The sequence below is a fragment of the Eretmochelys imbricata genome, chromosome 5 (genome assembly GCF_965152235.1).
Source record: "Eretmochelys imbricata isolate rEreImb1 chromosome 5, rEreImb1.hap1, whole genome shotgun sequence".
NCBI classification, from domain to species: domain Eukaryota; kingdom Metazoa; phylum Chordata; order Testudines; family Cheloniidae; genus Eretmochelys; species Eretmochelys imbricata.
The window spans coordinates 85,623,775-85,645,636 of record NC_135576.1 but is presented as its reverse complement, the minus strand read 5'-3'; the positions used below and the strand labels follow the sequence as shown (position 1 = coordinate 85,645,636).

General features: G+C 41.5%; 1 protein-coding gene across 1 annotated transcript; it reads left to right on the top strand.

Annotated features, from left to right (window-relative positions):
- Nucleotides 1–15,805: 15,805 nt before the first annotated feature.
- On the top strand, nt 15,806–21,623 carry NXNL2 (nucleoredoxin like 2). Its single transcript, XM_077816376.1, has 2 exons — nt 15,806–16,107; nt 21,455–21,623. Exons 1-2 carry the CDS (start codon nt 15,806–15,808, stop codon nt 21,621–21,623), a joined length of 471 nt encoding a protein of 156 aa, XP_077672502.1.
- Nucleotides 21,624–21,862: the final 239 nt, after the last annotated feature.

Genomic DNA, 21,862 nt, shown 5'->3' with positions numbered 1-21,862 from the left:
GTACTATTTTTGAGCTGGGATCACATGGTCTTCCTGATCTGCTTCAGATACAGCAAGTTACAACACAAGGGTCCAAAACATTTTCTCCCAGGAAATTACCTTAAGTCACCCCTCAAGTGGAAAGGTCTGACAGCTTGCAGAAGAGGCAGAGGGTACAGCCTTTTGATCCTGTGCATCCACTGGGAAGGGAACCTAGTTTACCCTGTAAAGGCTTTCTTTCCCTCCATATTACTGCACTGGCTTCCTCTCTGCCCCCCCACTCAGTTGCATAGCCAGTGACAGAGACCTCCTCCCTGCAAAAACACATGCTTCTGTACAGTACAGCAGTTGATGCTTCAAGTAGCACTAATTCCTGCTTGTTTTTCCAGCCACAAACGTGAGCTTTGTAGAAGACAGTATTGCAGAGACAGCTTGGTCTCTTTCTCCACTAACCGCTTTATTTTAAGCAATCAGTCAATACCTGTTACTCTTGAGCATGTTCGTTTTCTCTTCATCTTGTATTCATCAGAACTTTTTGATGTCTCCATAAATAACCAGGCATGAAAATTACCCAAAAAATACAAATTAAAAAGCATACTTACAAATGCTATTTGGAGGCTTGGCACCCGGTCAAGCAGCACACCTCTCTCTCCTTAGGGCTCTGCAAAAATAGGACTTTAAATACTTTGTTGCCTTTTTTATTAGTATAAACTCATCCCAAGTAGCTAGATGTTGAAGCCTTGCTAAAGACTGTCTAGAAAGTTATTGCATTATTATTATTATTATTATTATTATTACTATCATTATTTTGCCAAAACCCAAACACATTAAATTTCCATGGTGTAGCTACAGGGCCAATCTTAACATCAGGTTCACCATCCCATCTAAGTTCACTTGAAGAACTATCATGCTCAAGAATAAGAAAATGGTAGATTTTTGCAAGAGATCAGTGTTCAGGCAATGATAGCTTTTCTGTGAATAAAGTCAACCAAATGATGATGAAGGGCGCAATAAAAACAGAGGAGCAATCCTCTAGTCCAGTAGTGCTCACTCCATTCCCAAATCTTCCTGCAACAGCCACACTCTTGTTCCCCATGATCCTGCAGGAGGATTTAGGCTTACTGCTGGTTTGCTCCTGTCTCTCTGATTGGTCTCTGCTCTACCTCCTGTGGTCAGAGTGATGCACATAGCATCCCCAGCCACTCTGCCTAATATGAATACTCCTCTGTCTTAAAGCAATACCGTTCCAATATAAAGCGTTGTTAATGGTGTTCTTATTTAGGGAAGGAAAGGTTACAGCTTCACCTTTTTATTGTTTATAAAGTTAATCTAACTTGAAAAGTGAACAGCAAAGGAAACCCATCATGCATACTGTTTTATGTAGGTCCTATTGAAATGGTCACTCATAGGTGGTGAACTTCTAAGCTACATGGTGGAATGTATTACAATGGTGAATTCTATCACCCAGAGGGATGGTGCTCAGATTTCTACAGTGATGGGGGTAATATACAAACCTAGATAGGTAGAGATGTAAGTGTATTAACACTGTATTGATGGAGGTCTTATAAAATACACAAGGTCTTTGACCTTCTAAAATACTGAATATAGCATCCTGAACTGGCCTCAGTTGTTTACTGCACTCTGTTCTCCTGCTCCCATCCCCCAGGATACACATATGAAATAGCAAAGATGCTTTGAACACATTGCCCTGAGGTACAATGCATGATTCCTTTAACAGGTTTATTAACTGTCCATGAGAACAACAAATGATGTGCAGAATCCATTTAACAAGATTTAATAATTTAGTAAATCTGGTGATGATCTTATTTTACTGTTTCGTACTTGAGATAATATTTATTTGATATAGCTTTAGTCCTTCATCTGATGTTCCTTTGAAGCCAGAGCTTAATCACAATCCTAGGATCTGTAAAGACTGTTTTGCACGAAATGTGTTCTCTCAACAGGATTAGTTTTGTCAAATAATTGAGTAAATGGCCTTTGCTCTATAAATTTAGCCTCTCAGTGGAGAAATAACACATTTCTTCATTATTTAATCATTGGGAAATCTAAACTCTCAACATCCAGGGATCATAATAAATTATATATATATGTACACATACAAACTGTTCTGAAGGAAAACATTTCTTTAAAGAAAATTCTTAAATGCAAATTATCTCTCCCCCCACCCCCTTGATGACCTGAAGGGTTCTGGTCATTTCTTAACTGAATATTTGGAAAGATGTTACTCATTCTCATCTTGCCTAAAATTGGAAATTTTCTCTAACGAACACATTGAATGAAGGTAAAGATACTGAACTGCAATTAAGTGAGCCTTTTATTTAGTAGTGAGGATGACAACATTTTGATATTGAGCAGTCTTGACTATTTCAGAGTCATGTTAACTATAATTAGAGTATATCATAGAATCATAGAATATCAGGGTTGGAAGGGACCTCAGGAGGTCATCTAGTCCAACCCCCTGCTCAAAGCAGGACCGATCCCCAATTAAATCACTGTGCACATTTTTGTTCTACAATATAACCACCTCATCTGCTGAAATTAGCAAATTACATCATTACCTACTTGGATTTGCTCTCTCTCATCACCAAAATTCTTTTTTAAAGACAAAAGAAAAGATGTAGAAATAGAAGACCTGTTGAGCCAAAAGGCCTTTTTCTGTTACCAGAACACATTACCAGCATGTTCTTAACGGGGAGGGAGTGAAGCAGACTTCTCTACATAGCTCTATCCAAATACATCAGCCTTCATTTACATGGGAGGACTACCCTCCAGCGGGTTATCAAGGTATTTTCTTTTCCATGTTTCCCATAGTGTTTAATTTGGGAAGGCCTACTGAGAGGACTGAGTTGTCTGATCCAGCCTAATTGTTCAGCAAATGCAGACACTACACATGATGAAATGTTGTTAGGCAAAACTGGGAGATTGTGACTTAAGTCTATATATTTAAGAAATATGAGACCCAGTGAAAAAGTTCAACAGATAAATTACCTGATTTAGAAACAGTGGAAGGAGAACCATACTTTGAATATTTTTAAAAAAAACAAAAAGCTTTTTAAATTGATAGGAAGCATATTAATTATGAGCTCTGGATTATGCAGCAAAATAGTCATATTCTGCATAATTTAAATTAATCTAATTAGAATGATTAAATTAATCTATATAGAATGTGAGCCATTAGGAAAAAATGAAATTCAGTCCTACTATGCAGAGGAAAGGACTAATTTACCTTAAGGTCTCACCTATGCCAATCATGATATCCTTTTTCAGACAAAATTCTCATTTGCTATAAATAAAACTATATAAACAACCTTAAAAAGGAACCCATGTATCACTCTGGGTACCCGTGGCATTATTTAAAGGAACAATACAACCAAAACGAGCAGCAAACCCCAGGGAAAACTCCATCTCTAAAACACCTAGAACTTTCCTCTCCGAAATCCTATGCCCCTGCCCCCATAGGTGTCCATCAGACCACACCCTTTTCCAAAACTGTGGCCAAGAAAGAGTTTTAGGAATGCAGGACCCTGTGTCTGAACCAGAGAAGAGATAGGCGCAATCACATGATAACATCACAAAGAAATTACAGCAAATTGCTATAAGGACAAAGAGTGGAGGGGAAAAGGGAATGAGTGAAGGCAAATGAACTTGTGCAGAATTTTATGCCAGTGTTTTTCCATTGCTGCAGGCACACACATTTTTCATTGTTGCCATGATGCTAAGGCTGTATTAAATCATTCCGAGTTGCTCCCTAATCATACCTGCTCATTGCATCAGCGTTCTTCACTTCTGAAGTCTAGCATACCTAACAGTAATTGGCAGCTTGATGTACATTAGCGTAGGACATCGTTATCGAAACGCTCTTACTAGCCCAGATTTTCTCTAGGGAGAATGTGCTAACCTCAGCTAATTTCCCAAGGCTATCTTGAGGCTCAGAAAGTCAATGCTGTAATTTCAAACACTAATTAGTAGTTCTGAAATTCAGTCCTGAGTCTCACTATGCTTTATAAAAGTATACTACATGCTTATTTAGCCTCTATGTATACTTTTTTTTTGGTTTAAAAAAAAATTGTTCCTTCCAACATATCAAATCCAGATGGTTTGTAAATTTTTATGGTAGCATTCTTTTCTCCCTTTCCTTACACCTCTTTTCCTCTGTAATTGTTTTATTGAATTTCAAACAGTGTTTTGGGGTAAAGTTAGTATGTAGGAGATGATGCAAAGTAAATTCCGTAGTGCTATCACAGTTGCAGAAAATCTGTTGTTCGAAGGGAATGGATGTGATTTACATGCATTGAACAGCTCTACCATCCTGCAGTACTTTGGTAAAGGGCCAAATCCTACAGTCCATGCTCATTCCTTACTTGACATTATTTTTTCCCCCCTGAGTAAGAACTACAGGATGAGGCCAAAATTCTATCTTTTCCAGGGAAAGGGAATGTACACCCAGTTAACTTGCTGTTAGCCTTTTATGGATACAGTATGCTACTCTCACGCAGTTTGAAAAAAGGCTGAAAGGGACATAATTTAAAAAACTTTTGCACTAGTTATTTTATCTAGGAACATTGGGCTAATATGTTGTTTACCGTTTCATGTTCAGAGGGCACTATGTCTTTGTACTCATTAGACAAGAAAGTGACTCCAGTAAATTCACTGTATATGTCCGGCTTCCCCCTCTTCCCTAACTGGGAAATAGTATGTAAGATATGGCATGTACAAATAGGGTGGGGAATTTTGTATGAGAGATGTCATTCATTTAAAATATTATTTTGCATTGTAGTAAAATTTTATATTTTCCATCTCCCTTGTCTTTCTGCTCTGTACTGTGGTTTCTGTTCAGAGCATTGTGAACCAGTGGGCTGACTGCTGGGCTGGGACTCAGAAGACCTGTCTTCTATTCCCAGCTCTGTCACTGGCCTGATGTGTAACCTTGGGAAAACAACTTTTCTTCTCTGTGGTTCATTTTCCCCCTCTGTAAAATAGGGATAATGATACTGACCTTTGTCAAGTGCTCTGGTATTTACAGAAGAAAAGTGCTATATAAGAGCTAGATGGTGGTGGTATTATTATATATTATTTATTATTAATTGACCTGTCTGTCTTGTTTTTGATCAAATATCCTTATGTATTCTGTAATTTATTGAGTCTCAACTTTTTCCATACTGGGATTTCCTCTTCCATACCAGAACCCGTGCTCCCATCTAGCTGGGATCTGGGCAGGGCTCTCCTTCCATTTAGCAATATGGAAGGGCAATGCGGTTGTGATCCCTTACACCATTCGTAACTGACAACCCCCAGCCAGCCCTGGTTGAGAATCTCTGCTATAATCCACTCTCTAAGTATTTGTTTTGTTTGACAAGTGTCTTTTCAAGGTGGCTGCTAGTCTTTCATTTTGATATTGTGCTGGTGTGTTAGGGTGTTTCCATTGACTGTCAAACCAAAGTTGCTACAGAAAAGTTTGCTTTTCCAATTACTCACACCTCTCCATGTCTGTTGAAGTCAATAGACTCCCATCAACTTCAATGGATTAGATCTGAAGTGAAGAATTGAAACATACTACTACTCAGGTTTCTCAGTGTGTGGATCAGTGTTGGAAGTTTGCTACACCCGTATTGCACGGGCCCACATTCACGTGGCTTGGTCTCCTACCAGAGGAGGTATTGAGCTTTCACCTTAAACTACTCTCTTGCTTGGCACATACTCTAATGTTCTGAACCCTCTGAATAGCTTCAGACAGCTGTCTTTTATCATCTTCTAAATTAGCCTACCAGAGAGGTGCTTCTTCCTCCAAATGTGAACTTCCTGCCAAAATCTACACCTGCATAGGCCCAGAAAGTCTTAAACCAATTATATAAATAGGACACAACTTTAAAGTTTGCTATCTGCAGAGCTCTAATCAGGCGCTTTTATGCCATTGGGGTGGATGGAGTTCCAGTTCTTGCTCCTAAATTTACAGGGCCATGAGATTACAACCTTCAGAGTTGTGACATTTCGAAGTGTAGGAAAGTTATTTTCAGTTATCTTCAGAGACTTTTATGTTTTCTGGAAAGATCTGTATAGTTGAACTCATGGTAACTAACACCTGAGTTTAAAGGTGGAGTGGTACAGAAAAAATCCCAAAAATTCTTTTAATTCTCTCTCTTAAATAATCCTAAAATACCTTTTTGTAATACTCGTACAAAATACATCATAGTGAGGCATGGCATAAAAATTTTATTGGCACTCATTTTGGGATGGCTTTACCAATTAATGCATAATATGCCCAATCCTGTGTTCCTATATACTGCATGCTGCTTTGCAAGGAAATTAAAAAGATGCATCCCTGTTCTGAGATATGTACAATCTATGGCCTAATCATGTAAACCTTTGCTTACATACCAGACATAGTGCTTACTACTGTGAGCTGTCCTGTTGACTTCAGGGGGGCTATTTGCAGAGGCAAGCACTGAAAGTGTTTGCAGGATCAGGCCCTTTATTACATGGGACACAGCAAGAGATGCCAAAAAAGAGGGTGGAGGAGGGAGCACAGGGTATGTTTAGAAAGTACAAGGACTATGAGTAAAATATAATATGCTTTCATTATGTACTACTTCTTAGTTCTTTAATTTGTGTGTGTATCTTATAGGAACAGTAGTTTTACAAATGTAAGGGTAGGGGAATGATACCACTTAAGTGCATTGTGCTTAGGAAATTTTTAGTCAATTTTGGCCAATATTTGCTTGCATTTCATTTCTTCTATGTTCAAGCAGAGGGATGATTTGGCTTTAAACTGCTGTCTTAGATGGGATTTAAGATAAGATGTTACTGAGGCGAGCTGTTAATATAACTTTGACATTCCTGTTGCATTCCCCAAGCCTGGGGCCTGTTCCAGTTTCCATTGAAGTTAATGGTATAACTCCCATTGACTTCCAAGGGAGCAGGATCATGCCCACTGTGGTATGAATTAGCTGAAAATATTAGACTTGCCATTATGTTAAAATAAACCAAACAAAAACACCCACCATACGGTCAACTTAATATTCAATGTTTATAACTGTAGGGAAAAAATCTGAATGGCACATTTTAGGGTGGAAAGTGTCTTATGTTGAATTGTGTTAAAATCTGATATTTGCCAGAGGATTTCATTAACCAGGTATTGTTTAAAAGTTTTCAGGGAGGCAGTGTCATCTCCATCTACAGCTAACATGTTCTCTTGAGGAAGGATCAGGGACTCTCTATAAATAGCTCCATGATTAGGAATCTGAGAGAGGATTAGAGAACTAAGTAAAGCAATAATGTTAATGCCCTTAATGAAAATAAAAAGGGAAGAGTCCCAGACAATATTTGCCATGAACAAAGGTCAATATCATTCAATAAATACCGCAGTCTCCTGTTTTGGCTGTAAATGAAAATGAAACCTCTTTGTACCAGCATACGTTAATGTCATGGAGAGTTGTACTCAAAGTCAACTGAGGTCAAAAGTTGTTGCAAGCTAAGTTTTTGTGACTCAGTACTGTGTTATCAATACCTTGCAATGTACTGGTTAGAGGTTCATCACAACCTTTTGTAAAGGGAATACGAAGCTGGTCCAAACTATGGTTGAGGTTCATGAACTGAAATATTGGCCAGCCAATAAGGAGCTGAGATCAATTAACTAATTTCACTTTAAACTAGCTCTGTCAAGCAATTAAAAAAATTAATTGTGATTAATCACACTGTTAATAATAGAATACCATTTATTTAAATATTTTTGATGTTTACATTTTCAAATATATTGATTTCAATTACAACACAGAATACTTAGTGTACAGTGCTCACTTTATTTTTATTACAAATATTTGCACTGTAAAAAAACAAAATAAATAGTATTTTTCAATTCCCCTAATACAAGCCCTGTAGTGCAATCTCTTTAGCATGAAAGTTGAACTTACAAATGGAGTACAAAAAATAACTGCATTCAAAAACAAAACAATGTAAAACTTAAGAGCCTACAAGTCCAATCAGTCCTACTAATTGTTCAGCCAATTGCCCAGACAAACAAGTTTGTTTACATTTTCCGGCAATAATGCTGCCACCTTATTGTTTACAATGTCACCTGAAGTATGCCCGTTCATGCTTCAAGCACCATTCCAGAGGACATGTGTCCATGCTGATGACGGGTTTTGCTCGATAATGATCCAAAGCAGTGGGAACCAATGCATGTTCATTTTCATCTTCTGAGTCAGATGCCACCAACAGAAGGTTGATTTTTAGAGGTTCAGGTTCTGTAGTTTCCGCATCGGAGTGTTGCTCTTTTAAGACTTCTGACAGCATGCTCCACACCTCCCCCCTCTCAGATTTTGGAAGGCACTTCGGATTCTTAAACCTTGGGTCAAGTGCTGTAGCTATCTTTAGAAATCTCAGATTGGTACCTTTGTGTTTTGTCAAATCTGCAGTGAAAGTGTTCTTAAAACAGACAACATGTGCTGGGTCATCATCTGAGACTGCTATAACATGAAATATATGTCAAAATGTGGGTAAAACAGAGCAGGTGACATACAATTCTCCCCCAAGGAGTTCACTCACAAATTTAACTAATGCATTATTTTTTTGAACAAGCGTCATCAGCATGGAAGCATGTCCCCTGGAATGGTGGCTAAAGCAGGAAGGGACATAAGAATGTTTAGCATATCTGGCACATAAATACCTTGCTTTCAGGTGACATTGTAAATAAGAAGTGGACAACATTATCTCCTGTAAATGTAAACAAACTTGTTTGTCTTGGCAAGTTGCTGAAGAAGTAGTAGGACTGAGTGGACTTTTAGGCTCTAAAATTTTACATTGTTTTGTTTTTGAGGGCAGGTATGTAACAAAAAGGACATTTGTAAATTGCACTTTCACAATAAAGGGGTTACACTACAGTACTTGTGTGAGGTGAACAGAAAAATACTGTTTCTTTTGTTTGTAATTTTTACAGTGCAAATATTTATATTAAAAATAATATAAAGTGAGCACTGTACACTTTGTATTCTGTGTTGTAACAGAAATCATGATATCTGAAAATGTAGAAAAACATCCAAAAACATTTAATAAATTTAAATTGGTATTGTTTAACAGTGCGATTAAAACTAATTAATCATGATTAATTTCTTTAATCGTGATTACTTTTTTAATTAATCACATGAGTTAACTGCGATTAATCAACAGCCTTACTTTCAACTCAACTTTTAAAAAGAACAAGATGGATCTACAGGATGGTCCGAGCCACGCAGCCCTCCAGACCAGATCTAAAACAATTACCTTGTTGTTCCCTTTGTTTTCCATACATACAAAGTAACCATCTGTGTTCAATCCAAATTTACTATTATTTTAGATGAAAGAAAACAAAGCCAATTTTTCATGAGTGATTCTCCTCTATCTAGGCTGCCGCAACTCTCAGAGCAAACTGGTTGCTGTCTGTGCACATAGAACTCCAGCAATTTACAGTTGTGGAACTCTGAAAACAAAAGCATCAAAGTGTCTTAGCTACTCATACTACAAATTTTAAATTCCTTCTACTGCTTATTATGTCTTATTTACCAGCTAGCTCGTGCGGGTACTTGTATGTAGAGTGCATGATAACTCAAACCTCTTTTCCCCCCACTTATGTGGCAGCAATGTGGGAACTCTGTCCTGCGTGGCCAGAAGAAAGGAGTGAAGAGTTAGAACAGTTAGTCTACAATATTTATTCCCCGCTCATGACAATGCAAAAAGGAGCAGCAATCACTCCTCTTCTACCTTGCAGAGGTGGGTTGGTTGTGGGTTTGTGGGATCACCAACCAATGGCCTCACGATACCTCTGAAAACTGTGGTGTCCATTGCTGGACGGACAAGTCAGCTAGATGCATGGGCAAGAGCAGAACCACCCCCGTAGAGCCTGAAATCCATAGGGTTTTCCTTACATTTCCTTGTCTGTCTCCAGGCTACTAAGGCACATGGCCATGGTGCCCATTCTCTACCGCAAGCCATCTCCTGTGGAGACAGTGTGACAGATTGGAGGCTTTGAAAGAAATGTATGTCTCGGAGGCTTAGCTCCCTTTGGGCTGTTTGAAGCACAAGAAAAGCATGTCGGCCTTGATCAGTTGCTCCATTGTTCCCACTTTTGTGCTCGGGATGAAAGAGTAAAAGGGACATGGGAAAAAATAGGATGGTCAGAAGTTTGGAGGAGTGAAGCATGGATGGCATGGGAGAGCTACTTCTTCGTAAAGAACAGGAAGACTTGTGGCACCTTAGAGACTAACAAATTTATTAGAGCATAAGCTTTCGCGAGCTACAGCTCACTTCATCGGATGCATCCTTCTTCATGTTATCAAATTCTCCTTTTGAAATCAGTCTGTTTTCCACTGGAAGCAGGTAGTAATGCCTATAGGATTAGAGGTTTATGGTCAGAAAAGTAGGATACCTGGTTGTCAAGAGTCTGGCAAAACTAGAGAATGATTATGCTTGAACTCAAAACATTTCTAACCACCTAATAAATTATTTTTCCGCTATAGTGGTGCTAATTCGCTATTATGATTAGTCATAAGTGCTTGGAAAGAAACTGCACTGATGACTAATTTGTGTATCTAAATCCTCTTATCAAAGCAAAATATTGGCTGCAGCCAAGTGTGGATTACATTTGCTATAAAGGGGTGAACTTTGGCATGTAGAAAACAAGCACCAGCTCTATCAATAGTATGTTGAGGGCTACACGGTTCCAGTAACAGATAAAAGATGGGAGGGAGGGACGCGAAGGTCAGGAGATAAGGTCTCCTTAAATCAAAATGACTTTAACATCATTTGTTTAAAATCTAATGCATTATTATAATACAAACCAATGCAGTTATCTTTGATGAAGAGTATCAGGAACATATCACCATGTTTCCCAAAAAATTGCCATGGTAATAACCAAAACTATGTCTTGGAGTTGCCCTGACATTCTCAAGCTCTGAAAGAGACCCACCTTGCTTTTCTCTCCCACCCAGAAGTGATGGTAGCATCCTCCAGAGAGAGATGTGTGTCCGTCCTTTCTCAGCTAGAACGTTGGGTCAGCCCAATGAAAGAACTCTGAGAGAACTAAAGGGGAAAAAAGGAAATCTCTCCAGAAATATTTAAAATACTGCTTGGTTTCAACTCAGTTTGCGCATACAGTAGAACCTTAGCGTTACAAACATCTAGGGAATGGAAGTTGTTCATAACTCTGAAATGTTTGTAACTCTGAACAAAACGTTATGGTGGTTCTTTCAAAAGTTTACAACTGAGCATTGACTTAATATAGCTTTGAAACTTTACTATGCAGTAGGAAAATGCTGCTTTTAACCATCCTAATTTAAATGAAACAAGCACAGAAACAGTTTCCTTACCTTGTCAAATCTTTTTAAACTTTCCCTTTTTTCAGTAGTTTACATTTAACACAGTACTGTTGTGTACGGTATTTGCTGCTTCTTTTTTTCTTTTTTCTTTTTTTTTTTTTTGGTCTCTGCTGCCTGATTGTGTACTTCCAATTCCAAATGAGTGTGTGCTTGACAGATCAGTTTGTAACTCTGAGGTTCTACTGGACTATAAACTATATTTGCTCTTCAATAGATATCTAGCTTTGTGGTTTATATAGCTCAGACTGTATAGTTGGTACCCAGAAATTGGCTCTAGATGTCTAAAAATCTCTAGAAAATGCATGTTCTATTACTACGGACTGTGTTCCATCTTATTATAGGTGACGCTATGTTTTTTGAATGTTTAAATCTGTACCTGATATTCATTGGGCATAGCTCTCAATCTTCCAATAAATCAAATGTGACCTAAACTTTATAACATGTCGGACACAGACCCCCAAAAAGGGAAAGAACAAACAATAGAGGGGAAAACTTGAAATGAAGTTGTCTTTTCCATGTGTAAAGTTTCTGTAATAGTTATGATATCCATTATACATGATATGATCGTACCTGCTTTTTGTAGAATGAGGTACACTTAGGTCAATTATCTTTATTTTAATCTAACTTGTGATCAGGTTCATTTGTGTGAGAGCCTCTGAAATGTTCACAGAATTGAGATGATGTATTTTATGAGTCAATCAGAATAATTAAATTATCATATTTCATTAAATTTTAGAAGTCAGGATCATGCTGTAGCAGATTTTTACTTTGATGTCTCATATGTAGGTTGTACTACATTGAGCAGAACAAATTAGAAGTGTCCACAGTCAAGATATAATTGCTTAGTTCTCAAAATGTGGTGCTGGAAATGTATATTGATGATCTTTTGATTCATATGTTAGGATCAGCAGGAACAACTGACCCATTATTCAGCCCAGGCATATAATAGTCTCATTTTTGTTCCAAGAATACCTCTTTTTCCACATGCAAACTGTGTAAAGAGTGATCCATTTTCTGCATATATAGAATCTGTTGTTTAATAGAACCCCATTGTGCTAGGCGCTGTACAAACACAGAACAAAAAGAAAGCCCCTGCCCCAAAGAGCTTACAATTTATGTAATCAGGATATACTTTAAAGCAATGGTATTATACTGAGCCTGAAAACATTTCTACCCCACATTCGGAGAGACTTCAGTTTAGTAATAGCTGAGTCTTGGGCTGGGTTAGGGTTAGGGTCAACTGAATGAGAAAAAGAGAGAGAGAGAGAAAGCGCACTTGCTACAGCCATAGTGGGTGTTAGGGAGAGTGGCTGAGCAGCCAGGTCAGGACTGAGTCCTAACTCTTTTTAAAAAATAATTGGTAAATCAAGCATCTGAAAGAGTATGATGTCCATTTACAGAATGATCAAACAAAGAGACTGAGAAAAAGATTGAGATGTGCAAGCTGTGGAATAATTGTACAGTTTACATCAGGTATTAATTTGTTGGATGATATCCAAATAGTATAATCAAAACATTCACTGTATAAAGGCTTTCTGTATATTTTACAAGAGGGGAAACAAAACAGCTTGCACTTCAGTGTGTGGTTTGTATTGTTTAGCATAAACCTTCCATAAACACACACAACCTCAATTATTTATCTAAGTATTCAGTACTGGCTTGAGAGTTTTTGGTGTCCTATACAAACTAGAAAATGTATAACCTTCACAGTAAATAGTCCCTAAATATTTCAGTGACCCCAATACTGGGCTGTCCTTGAGGTAACCTCCTGATTTTGTATGTATGGTATGTCCATCCTGATTTCATTGTTGCTTATCTATTAATCTTATTTGTCTGTTTTAGCAGGATAAAAACAAAAACATACATCTCACCTCTTCCCAATAAATTCACTTTAAAAACCTGTGTTAAAAGAATACCCTGCAAACCCATCTCTTCACTTTAGAGTAAACAGAAATTATCTATCAGGTTTTCTCCCACATGATTGGGCCCCTAAAGAATCTTTGTTTTAAAATTATTTAACTTGGCCAAGGTCCTTCTTAGAAAATATTACCTCCTAGAATCCAAAAAGATTTTTTTTTTATTTTGGAAAACAGATTCATCCTGCGTCTGAAAATTTAACAATAATAACAAAACAGCTATTACAGTCAAACCAAAAGAATACTGAATAAATCCATGTGTGCTCCCTAGGGTAGGAAGTGATGCAATGGTGATAACACTAGACAGTCATTCTAACTACTTCCTTGATACACCCTGTTGTGCTAGGGAGGAGAACTCATATCAGTAAAGCTATTGTTGTAAATTTATATATGCAAAATGCAAAAACACTCAATGAAAAACAGCTGAGATTTTGGATGTGAAAATGGCAGAAATTCAGCAATTGCTGCTCAGCCCCCTTATAGATTCAAAGGCTTAGAAGAGACCACATCTAGTCTAACCCCCTGCCAAGATGCAGGATCTGTTGTGTCTAAACCAGCCAAGACAGATGGCTATCATCCAGCCTCCTTTTGAGGACCTCCTAGGGTGACCAGATGTCCTGATTTTATAGGGACAGTCCCGATATTTGGGGCTTTGCCTTATATAGGTGCCTGTTACCCCCCCCAACCCCCCATCCAGATTTTTCACACTTGCTGTCTGGTCACCCTAGAACTTCCAGTGAAGGAGCTTCCACAACCTCCCTAGGCAGTCTGTTCTATTGTCGTACTGTTCTTATAGTTTGGAAGTTTTTCCTGAGATTTAATCTAAATCTGATATGCACAGATGTGCAAAGACAACATCCCCACAGCATTTCCATCATAGGGGAGTGTTGTGAGAATGTTATCTGTTTGAAAAGGCAAGACTGCAGTTGTGGCCACTTTGATATGTTGTATTCCTACTTATGGTGTTTATTTTTATGCATTACCTTTCCTGTGAGAGCCAGAACTTTTGATTTCCTTTTCATAGAATCATAGACTATCAGGGTTGGAAGGGACCTCAGGAGGTCATCTAGTCCAACCCCCAGCTCAAAGCAGGACCAATCTCCAAACTAAATTTTGTGTGTATTAAATCTCACACTTAATATGGTGTACTGTTAATATAATTTTAGGAATTAGAGCCTAAGTTGTCAGGTGTTGGAGATCTAAAGTTAGCATCCCACCTCCATATTTGGGCATCTAAACAAAAGTGGCCTGCTTTTCAAAGGTACTGAGCACCTCCAGTTCCTATTAAGGTGTTTGTTTTACCAGGTTGCTTTTCACCAAAATCAGGCCATTTTTGCTTAGGTGCCCAAATCTAGAATTAGCCACCTAACTTTAGGCACCCATTCAGTATTGAAACTTTGGGGCATAACTTCCATTTTGTCTTTGGTTGGGGGGAAGAAAAGAGAGTGATTGACTGGACATTGATGTAAAAGTCTAATAAAAGAATGGGTATCTGAAAGGTGCAGCTTGAACAGGCCCCCTGGATTGGATGCAAAAGTTACTCCTCTCAGTATAGGCACCTCTTCTCTAGTTTGTATTTGACTGTCTGATGTGGGATTCAAAACTGGGATATGTCGTAACTGAACTGGAGACAAGGAAATGTTGTTTAAATGTGAGGGAGCTCAAGGGAAGAGGGGGAAGGAGGGGAGCTGCGGGCGCTGTAGCTGTGACTCAGGGGCCGCCAGCGCAGGGGTGCAGCCACCCCGTCCCGTGCTGGGCGCGGAGAAGAAATGAGATTTTGCACAAGGGTGAGTTGTTTTTTTTTCTCTCACTGAGATGTGCTAAACCCAGGGTTGTGAGTTCAATCCTTGAGGGGGCCATTTAGGGATCTGGGGCAAAAATTGGGTAGCTTTGAGCAGGGGGTTGGACTAGATGACCTCCTGAGGTCCCTTCCAACCCTGATAGTCTAGGATTCTATGGGGGTTCAGCTTTAAATCCTGTTGGACCCCAAAGGCCGAGCCAGGGCGGAGCCTGGAGCGTGAGTCCCGCCAGCGGCTGGCAGGGTCTGGTGCTTCCCGCTCTCGCTCTGTGCCTGAGCTGCGCGGGGACCGTGACGGCTTCTGCCGGGCCCGGGGCTGTGCGCGCGCTTCCGAGCGGGGCAGGTTCCTGACGAAACCATTCTGGGCCCGCTTCCCTGCGCCCCGGGGGAAGGGCTGGGGCCCGCCCGCGCTCGGGTGCCAGATAACAACGCGCGCTCTCTCTTCTCTCTCCCTTACTAGCCCTGAGGCGCTCGGAGGGGGCCGGACGGACGGCGGCAGCAGGGAAGAAGCGAGCGGACAGGGACCGGGCAGCCGCCTTCCGTGCAGAGCCGAGTCCCCCCGCCGGTGCCTGGGCGGGGAGATGCGGGCGCGGGCACTCGGGAAGGAATCTGCCTACGCCCCCCGCATGCCGTAGCCAAGCCCTCGCCCCTGCGAGCAGAGTGTTGCCCGCCCTAGCCGTGCGCCCTGCCCCTAGCTAAGGGGCAGGACTGCCCCGCCCCGGCCGGCGCCGCGCTCCGGGGGCAGGATGGTGGACGTGTTCAGCGGGCGGCCCCTGCTCACCCGGGACGGGCACGCCGTGGATCCCGAGGAGGTTTTGCAGAACAAGATCGTGGGCTTGTACTTCTCGGCCGGCTGGTGCTCCCCGTGCCGGGACTTCACCCCCGTCCTGTGCGACTTCTACAGCGAGCTGCTGGAGGGCGCCCGCCCGCCGGCCCCGTTCGAGATCGTCTTCGTCTCGTCCGACCGCAGCCCCGAGGAGATGGCCGAGTACATGCGCGACATGCACGGGGACTGGCTGGCGCTGCCCTTCCACGACCCCTACAAGCAGTGAGTGCGGGGGGGGGGGGGGCGAGAGGCCGCGTGGAGGTTAGCAGCAGCAGCCTGGTACCCGCAAGCTGGGAGCCCCCTGCCCTGGGGGAGCTACGCGATCCGGGGGTGGGATGGCCAGGACCAGAGCCGTTGCTATGCTCTAGACCGCAAGTGCTTCGGGCTGGGTTTAAATCCAAGCTAGAACGTGCCAAGTTTGCACCCAGCCTCCCGAGTTCCGCTGGCTGAACGTGTAAGGGCCTCTAGCGCCCAAAGCACCTAGACCCCGGCACAGTCTGGTGGCGCCCCTGCTGCAAACCCCCAGAGCGGGCACCTGGGTCCTGCGGGATCCCAGCCAGTCTTGGGCCCCAATTCCCCAAATTCTAAGGTGGAACTCTAGAAGAACTGTCCCTGTTCTGACTTGCACCGATGAAACCCAGACCATACTACACTCTGGCACCCCAGCACCAGATCCAAAACCTGGATCCTCCTGGATCGGGCCAGTGTTTGCTTTTGTCCCCCAATTCTTCCACATAAATAGAGAACAAGAGTAGATGCTCCAGCATTCCAGTTGTACCAGGACCCCTGAAGAAGAGCTCTGTGTAGTTAGAAAGTTTGTCTCGCTCATCTGCCCATCTACCTATCATCCCAGAAGTTGGTGCAATAAAAGGTCACCCACCTTGTTTCTAGGGAAAAAAATATCAGTTTTCATCATGGCAAAAGGTTAACAGCAAGGTGCCTCAAGGTTTCCCTGCGGGTCCTGTATTGTTTTATATATTTATTAACTGCCTGGAAAGGGGAGTGAGTAGTGAGATAGCAAACTTTGAAGGTGACACAAAGTTATTTAGATTATTCCAGTCCAGAGAAGAGGGGAGGGGATAGCTCAGTGGTTTGAGCATTGGCCTGCTAAACAGTGAGAGGAGTGGAAGAGAGACATAAACAAGCTAGGTGACTGGACAGCATGATGAAGTTCAATATAGACAAATGTAAGGTAATGCATTTTGGTAAAAAAATTTTAACTGGTGTGCTTTACAGGGTTCTAAACTAATTATATCAGCTGAGGAAAGTGACATAGGTACCACAGTAGCCAGGTCAATTTAAACAAAAAAACAAAAAAAAGATTTCCCATGAAAAATAATCCATTGGAAATGTATATCTTTGCTGCTCCATGTTGTAGCAATTTTCCACCCAGTGGAACTGTGACTGCACTAACCTGTTTAGTTACACGGGGCCAGAAAAAGGAAATTCAGAAAAATTTCAGTGTTGTTTTTAAAGAAGTCTTTGGTAACATTTTGTAAAGTTTGCTGGAGTGTGGCAGTGATCTTTTAAAGTTAGCTTGTAAGTCTGATGCTTGATGTTACTTTGATTAGTTGGCTTACTCCTATCATGACAGGGTGCATTGATTTAAATAAAGCAATTTAAATAATCAATTTTAATCATGATTTAAATCAGAAAGCCAGAAAACTTGTTTTAAATAGTCAATTTTAATTGTGTTTTGCATTTGTACTTTTGTAGTTATTTTCTTAAAGAAATGCTTATTCTCATTAATTGGTAACTATTAAAACATATAATTTAAACTGAATATAGCATTTACGCTAAATTTGGTCCTCCTTTTTGCTAGCCCAGAGGATACACTACATCTATATATATTTGTTTAAGCAATTGTATAGCTTAATTTATTTTTATTCAGGTTATTTATTTTTATATTTTTATTATGCCAGAAAATGGTGAATGATGCATTTCTTATGTATTAGATTAATTTTTTACTTGTGATTTGTGTCAAGATCTATTTGAATAGAAATTCAAATTCAATTAATGCACAAAACCAGCATTTAAATTTTTGATTAAATAAAACTACTTTAAAAGTGCTGGATACATTTTTTAAAGTTTATCAAAACATGTTTTGCATTTAAAAGTAGCTGATTTATTAAACAAAGGAAATATTATTTGCAGTTAATTAATTGACCTGATTGTTTCAAGTCACCGTTTCCATCAAGATTCTACAACTAAAGTAGTTCTTGCCTCTAACATGGCTAATTAAGGTCTTTCTCTTTAAAAGTTCCAGAGAGCTTTAATGTTTCTGTATTAAACTAGCAATACCACAAGACACCACATTTAGAAGGGTTTAAGCATAACAAGTAATTGAAATTTAAATTGGAGTGAATTCTGAGAGCTGAAATCATGTAGAGTATTACACCAATGATATATTCATTGTGTAATACTAGGTTACTACTTGGTAAGTTAAAGGAAAAGGCGGTAAGAAGCCCCACCTCCACCCTGCTTCTTCCCGCCTTTCCCCCCCCCACCTCATCCCCGCCCAGTTCTGCTCCTGCCCCCAAGTGATTGGTTGTGTTACCTCTGATCTCACACTGATATTCCAATTTGGGGTAGACATCCCTATCTGCCCCAACCATCCTTTCTATGAAGGTTGAAAATCTCACTGTATCTTCCTTATTCACCTCCCCAACTTGGATTGGAGACCCCACCATCTAGAACACCAGGTGGGCAAACTACAGCCCACAGGCCGTGTCTGGCCCGTCAGACCTTTTAATCTGGTCCTTGAGCTCCTGCCAGGGAGCAGGGTTGGGGGCTTGCCCCACTCCACATGGCTCCCAGAAGCAGCGGCATGTCCCCTCTCCAGCTCCTAGGCGTAGGAGCAGCCAGGGGGCTCTGCATGCTGCCCACCCCTGCCCGCCCAAGCACCGGCTCTCCAGCTCCCATTGGCTGGCAACCGTGGCCAATGGGAGCTGCAGGGGCGGCGCCTGCAGACGGGGCAGCATGCACAGCCTCCCTGGCTGCCCATGCACTTCTGCATAGGAGCTGGAGGGGGGACATACTGCTGCTTCCTGGAACTGCAGGGGCGGTGCCTGCAGATGGGGCAGCGCGTAGAGCCACCTGGCCACGCCTCCGCATAGGAGCCAGAGTGGGGACATGCCGCTGTTTCCAGGAGCTGCCTGAGGTAAGCGCAGCCTCGAGCCTGAACCCCTGACTTCCTCCCATGCCCTGCCCCAGCCCTAGCCCTGATCCACCTCCTGCTCTCCGAACCCCTCGGTCCCAGCCCAGAGCACCCTCCTGCACCCCAAACCCCCCAGCCTCATCCCAGAACCAACACCCCTAGCCGGAACCCTCACCCCCCTGCCGCCCAACCTCTGGCCCCTCCTGGAGCCCCCTCCCGCACTCCAAACCCTTCAGCCCCAGCCCAGAGCTCCTTGGCCCCACGCCGGAGCTCTCACCCCTCCCACATCCCATCCCCTTGCTCCCAGCCTGGAGCCCCCTCCCACACTCTCAACTCCTCATTTCTGGCCCCACCCCAGAGCCCTCCCCCCCGCACTCCAACCCCCAATTTCGTGAGCATTCATGGCCCGCCATACAATTTCCGTACCCAGATGTGGCCCTCAGGCCAAAAAGTTTGCCCACTCCTGATCTAGAAGGAGATCACATCTATACCTCTACGCAATACACTGTAAATATCTAGGTCACAGACTTCAAAGTACCCTGTCATCAGATCATGCCAGCATATTACTTTGTTTTTAATTGTATTTATTTTATCCAGGAGAGAAGAGAGTTGACATGTGTAGTATGTGTTGCATTTTCATTTCGTGCCAGAGATTAGAAATTTGAGGTTATGATAAATAAGCCTGTCCAGCAGAAAAAAGGTGGGCAGATGGCTGACAGAAATGTTTGTTCCTGGAGTGTATAAAATGGCATTTCACAGGCATATAGTTGTCTTAAGTGATGCTACCCTCCATGAGGATATCTTGAGTATTTCTTTCCATTCACTTAACTGTTCATTGCCATTACATTAAATGCTTAGATGTGTTTTTAACTGTGATGTTCCATGGTTACATATAGGTTCCAACTTTACCGTTAACTAGCAACCTTAACTTAAATCAAAGTAATGCAGTCTTTTGTCTTCGTTTTTGTGATTAAAATTATGGGGCTGTTGAGGAGCTATGGAGTGCCATAGTGTCTCTGCGATCTCCTGTCTTTGCTCAGTGGAGCTTAGGATCTCTGCAGGCTCCCCTCTTCCGTCCTTGTCTCTTTCTACAAAGTGGAAGCATCCCTTGCTCTCGCTGCTCTGCAGAGCTTCAAGTTCCACAGAGAAAGTGGCTTCTTGCACTGCTCTGCAGTTTGTCTCTTCTCCACCTCTCCTTGCCTTGATGCTGGCCTGGCTCTCCCCTACCCACAAACAACCATTGGCTCCTGGGTAACTCAGCTCCCTCCCTCATAGGCGCCTTGCTACTCCTTTAAAGAAAACAAAGCAAAGAGCCTTCAGGTGCCAGTAGCAGCAAAGAGCCAAGCCAGCACTGATTGTATTGAGGGAAAGAGAGGACCAACATTAATTGCACTGGGGAAGGAACTAGCACTGATTTTATCAGGGGGTGGGGATGTCCAGCCTCAACTGGATTGGGAGGCAGCCTTAATCACTGTGGCTGTTAATCCTTCATGTCAGAAAATATCCACACACAAATCTAGTTTTATTCCTGGAGTTTGATGACACCTCTGTGAAAATGCATATATTTATAGGGACCCCTACATCTGCCGTGTCTCTGAATATTAGAAATGTAGGTTTTCTGTTCTTTTGTTAAAAGGACATTGTAGTAACTAGATTTCAATTTCCTCAGATTTGGTCAGCTGGCCATCAGTCTGTATCGTTGTATCACTTAAATTCCTGTGTAAACTGAAAGATTCTGTCACTTTGGGTTAATTTTAGGTAGTTTTTAGAGTACAGTCTTTCCTTATGATGAAGGATTATTAAATTTGTTTCAATGAGGAATTTAAAGTCTCATTAATACAAATTGGCACAGTTTAATATCCCTTTGTGAGGAGAAATGGAGTAGCCATCATTGTATAATGCTAATTTATACTATACCTTGGAGAATGAAAACTCCTGAGTGTTCCAACCACTTCAAAAATAGTAAAAGGGCCAGAGCAGCATAACAGGTCCTAAGAATTACTGTTCTGGCTAAGGGAGAATTCCCCTCGTGCCTGTATGCTGTGGAAGAGGGCTGCCTTCTGAGGATCCTCTTGTAAGACAACGGCATGCTGGGGTGAGACCGGAGCAAGCCGTGCTTATGGAAGCTCCAAGCAGTACTGCAGCCCAAATGTAAGCCCAAGGGAAACTGCTGTAACTTAGATTAGGTCCTCCAGGGCTGCAGAGCAGCCCAGAATCTTGAGGGTGCAAAGAGGGCTAAAGCTTTCCCTATGTTGCAAGTTCTGTATTTGCACCTCTAAGAGATGCCGCACAGAATCTCACCCCTTGTGTGTGTGTTTTCAGTTTGTATTGCATAGACTACTCCTTTAAAAATACTTGATGGCTTCCTGAAATGTTTCTAACAGCATGTTTAACTTTGTGTTTTGTTTCCAGTGATTTGAAGAAGAAATACAATATAACGGCCATTCCCAAACTGGTGATTGTGAAACAAACTGGAGAAGTCATTACTGACAAGGGAAGGAAACAGATCAAAGAAAGAGGGCTAAGCTGCTTCCGAAACTGGCTCGAGGGGGCAGATGTCTTTCAGAATTTTTCTAACTGAACAAAAATTGGGAGATAGAAACAAGACAGCTAGACGAAGCTTGTGGGGGAACTTGCAGAGTTCCCAAACTATAACTTTTTTGGTTAGAACAAAGGGCATTATTGATTAGGAGCCATTAAATTTTATTCCAAACTATAGAAAGCAGAATATGCCAATAGGCTAACATAGTTCAGAACAAATGCACTTATCATTTTATTCGTGTTGTCTTGTTTACTACAGTTAGTATGACCACCAAAGCA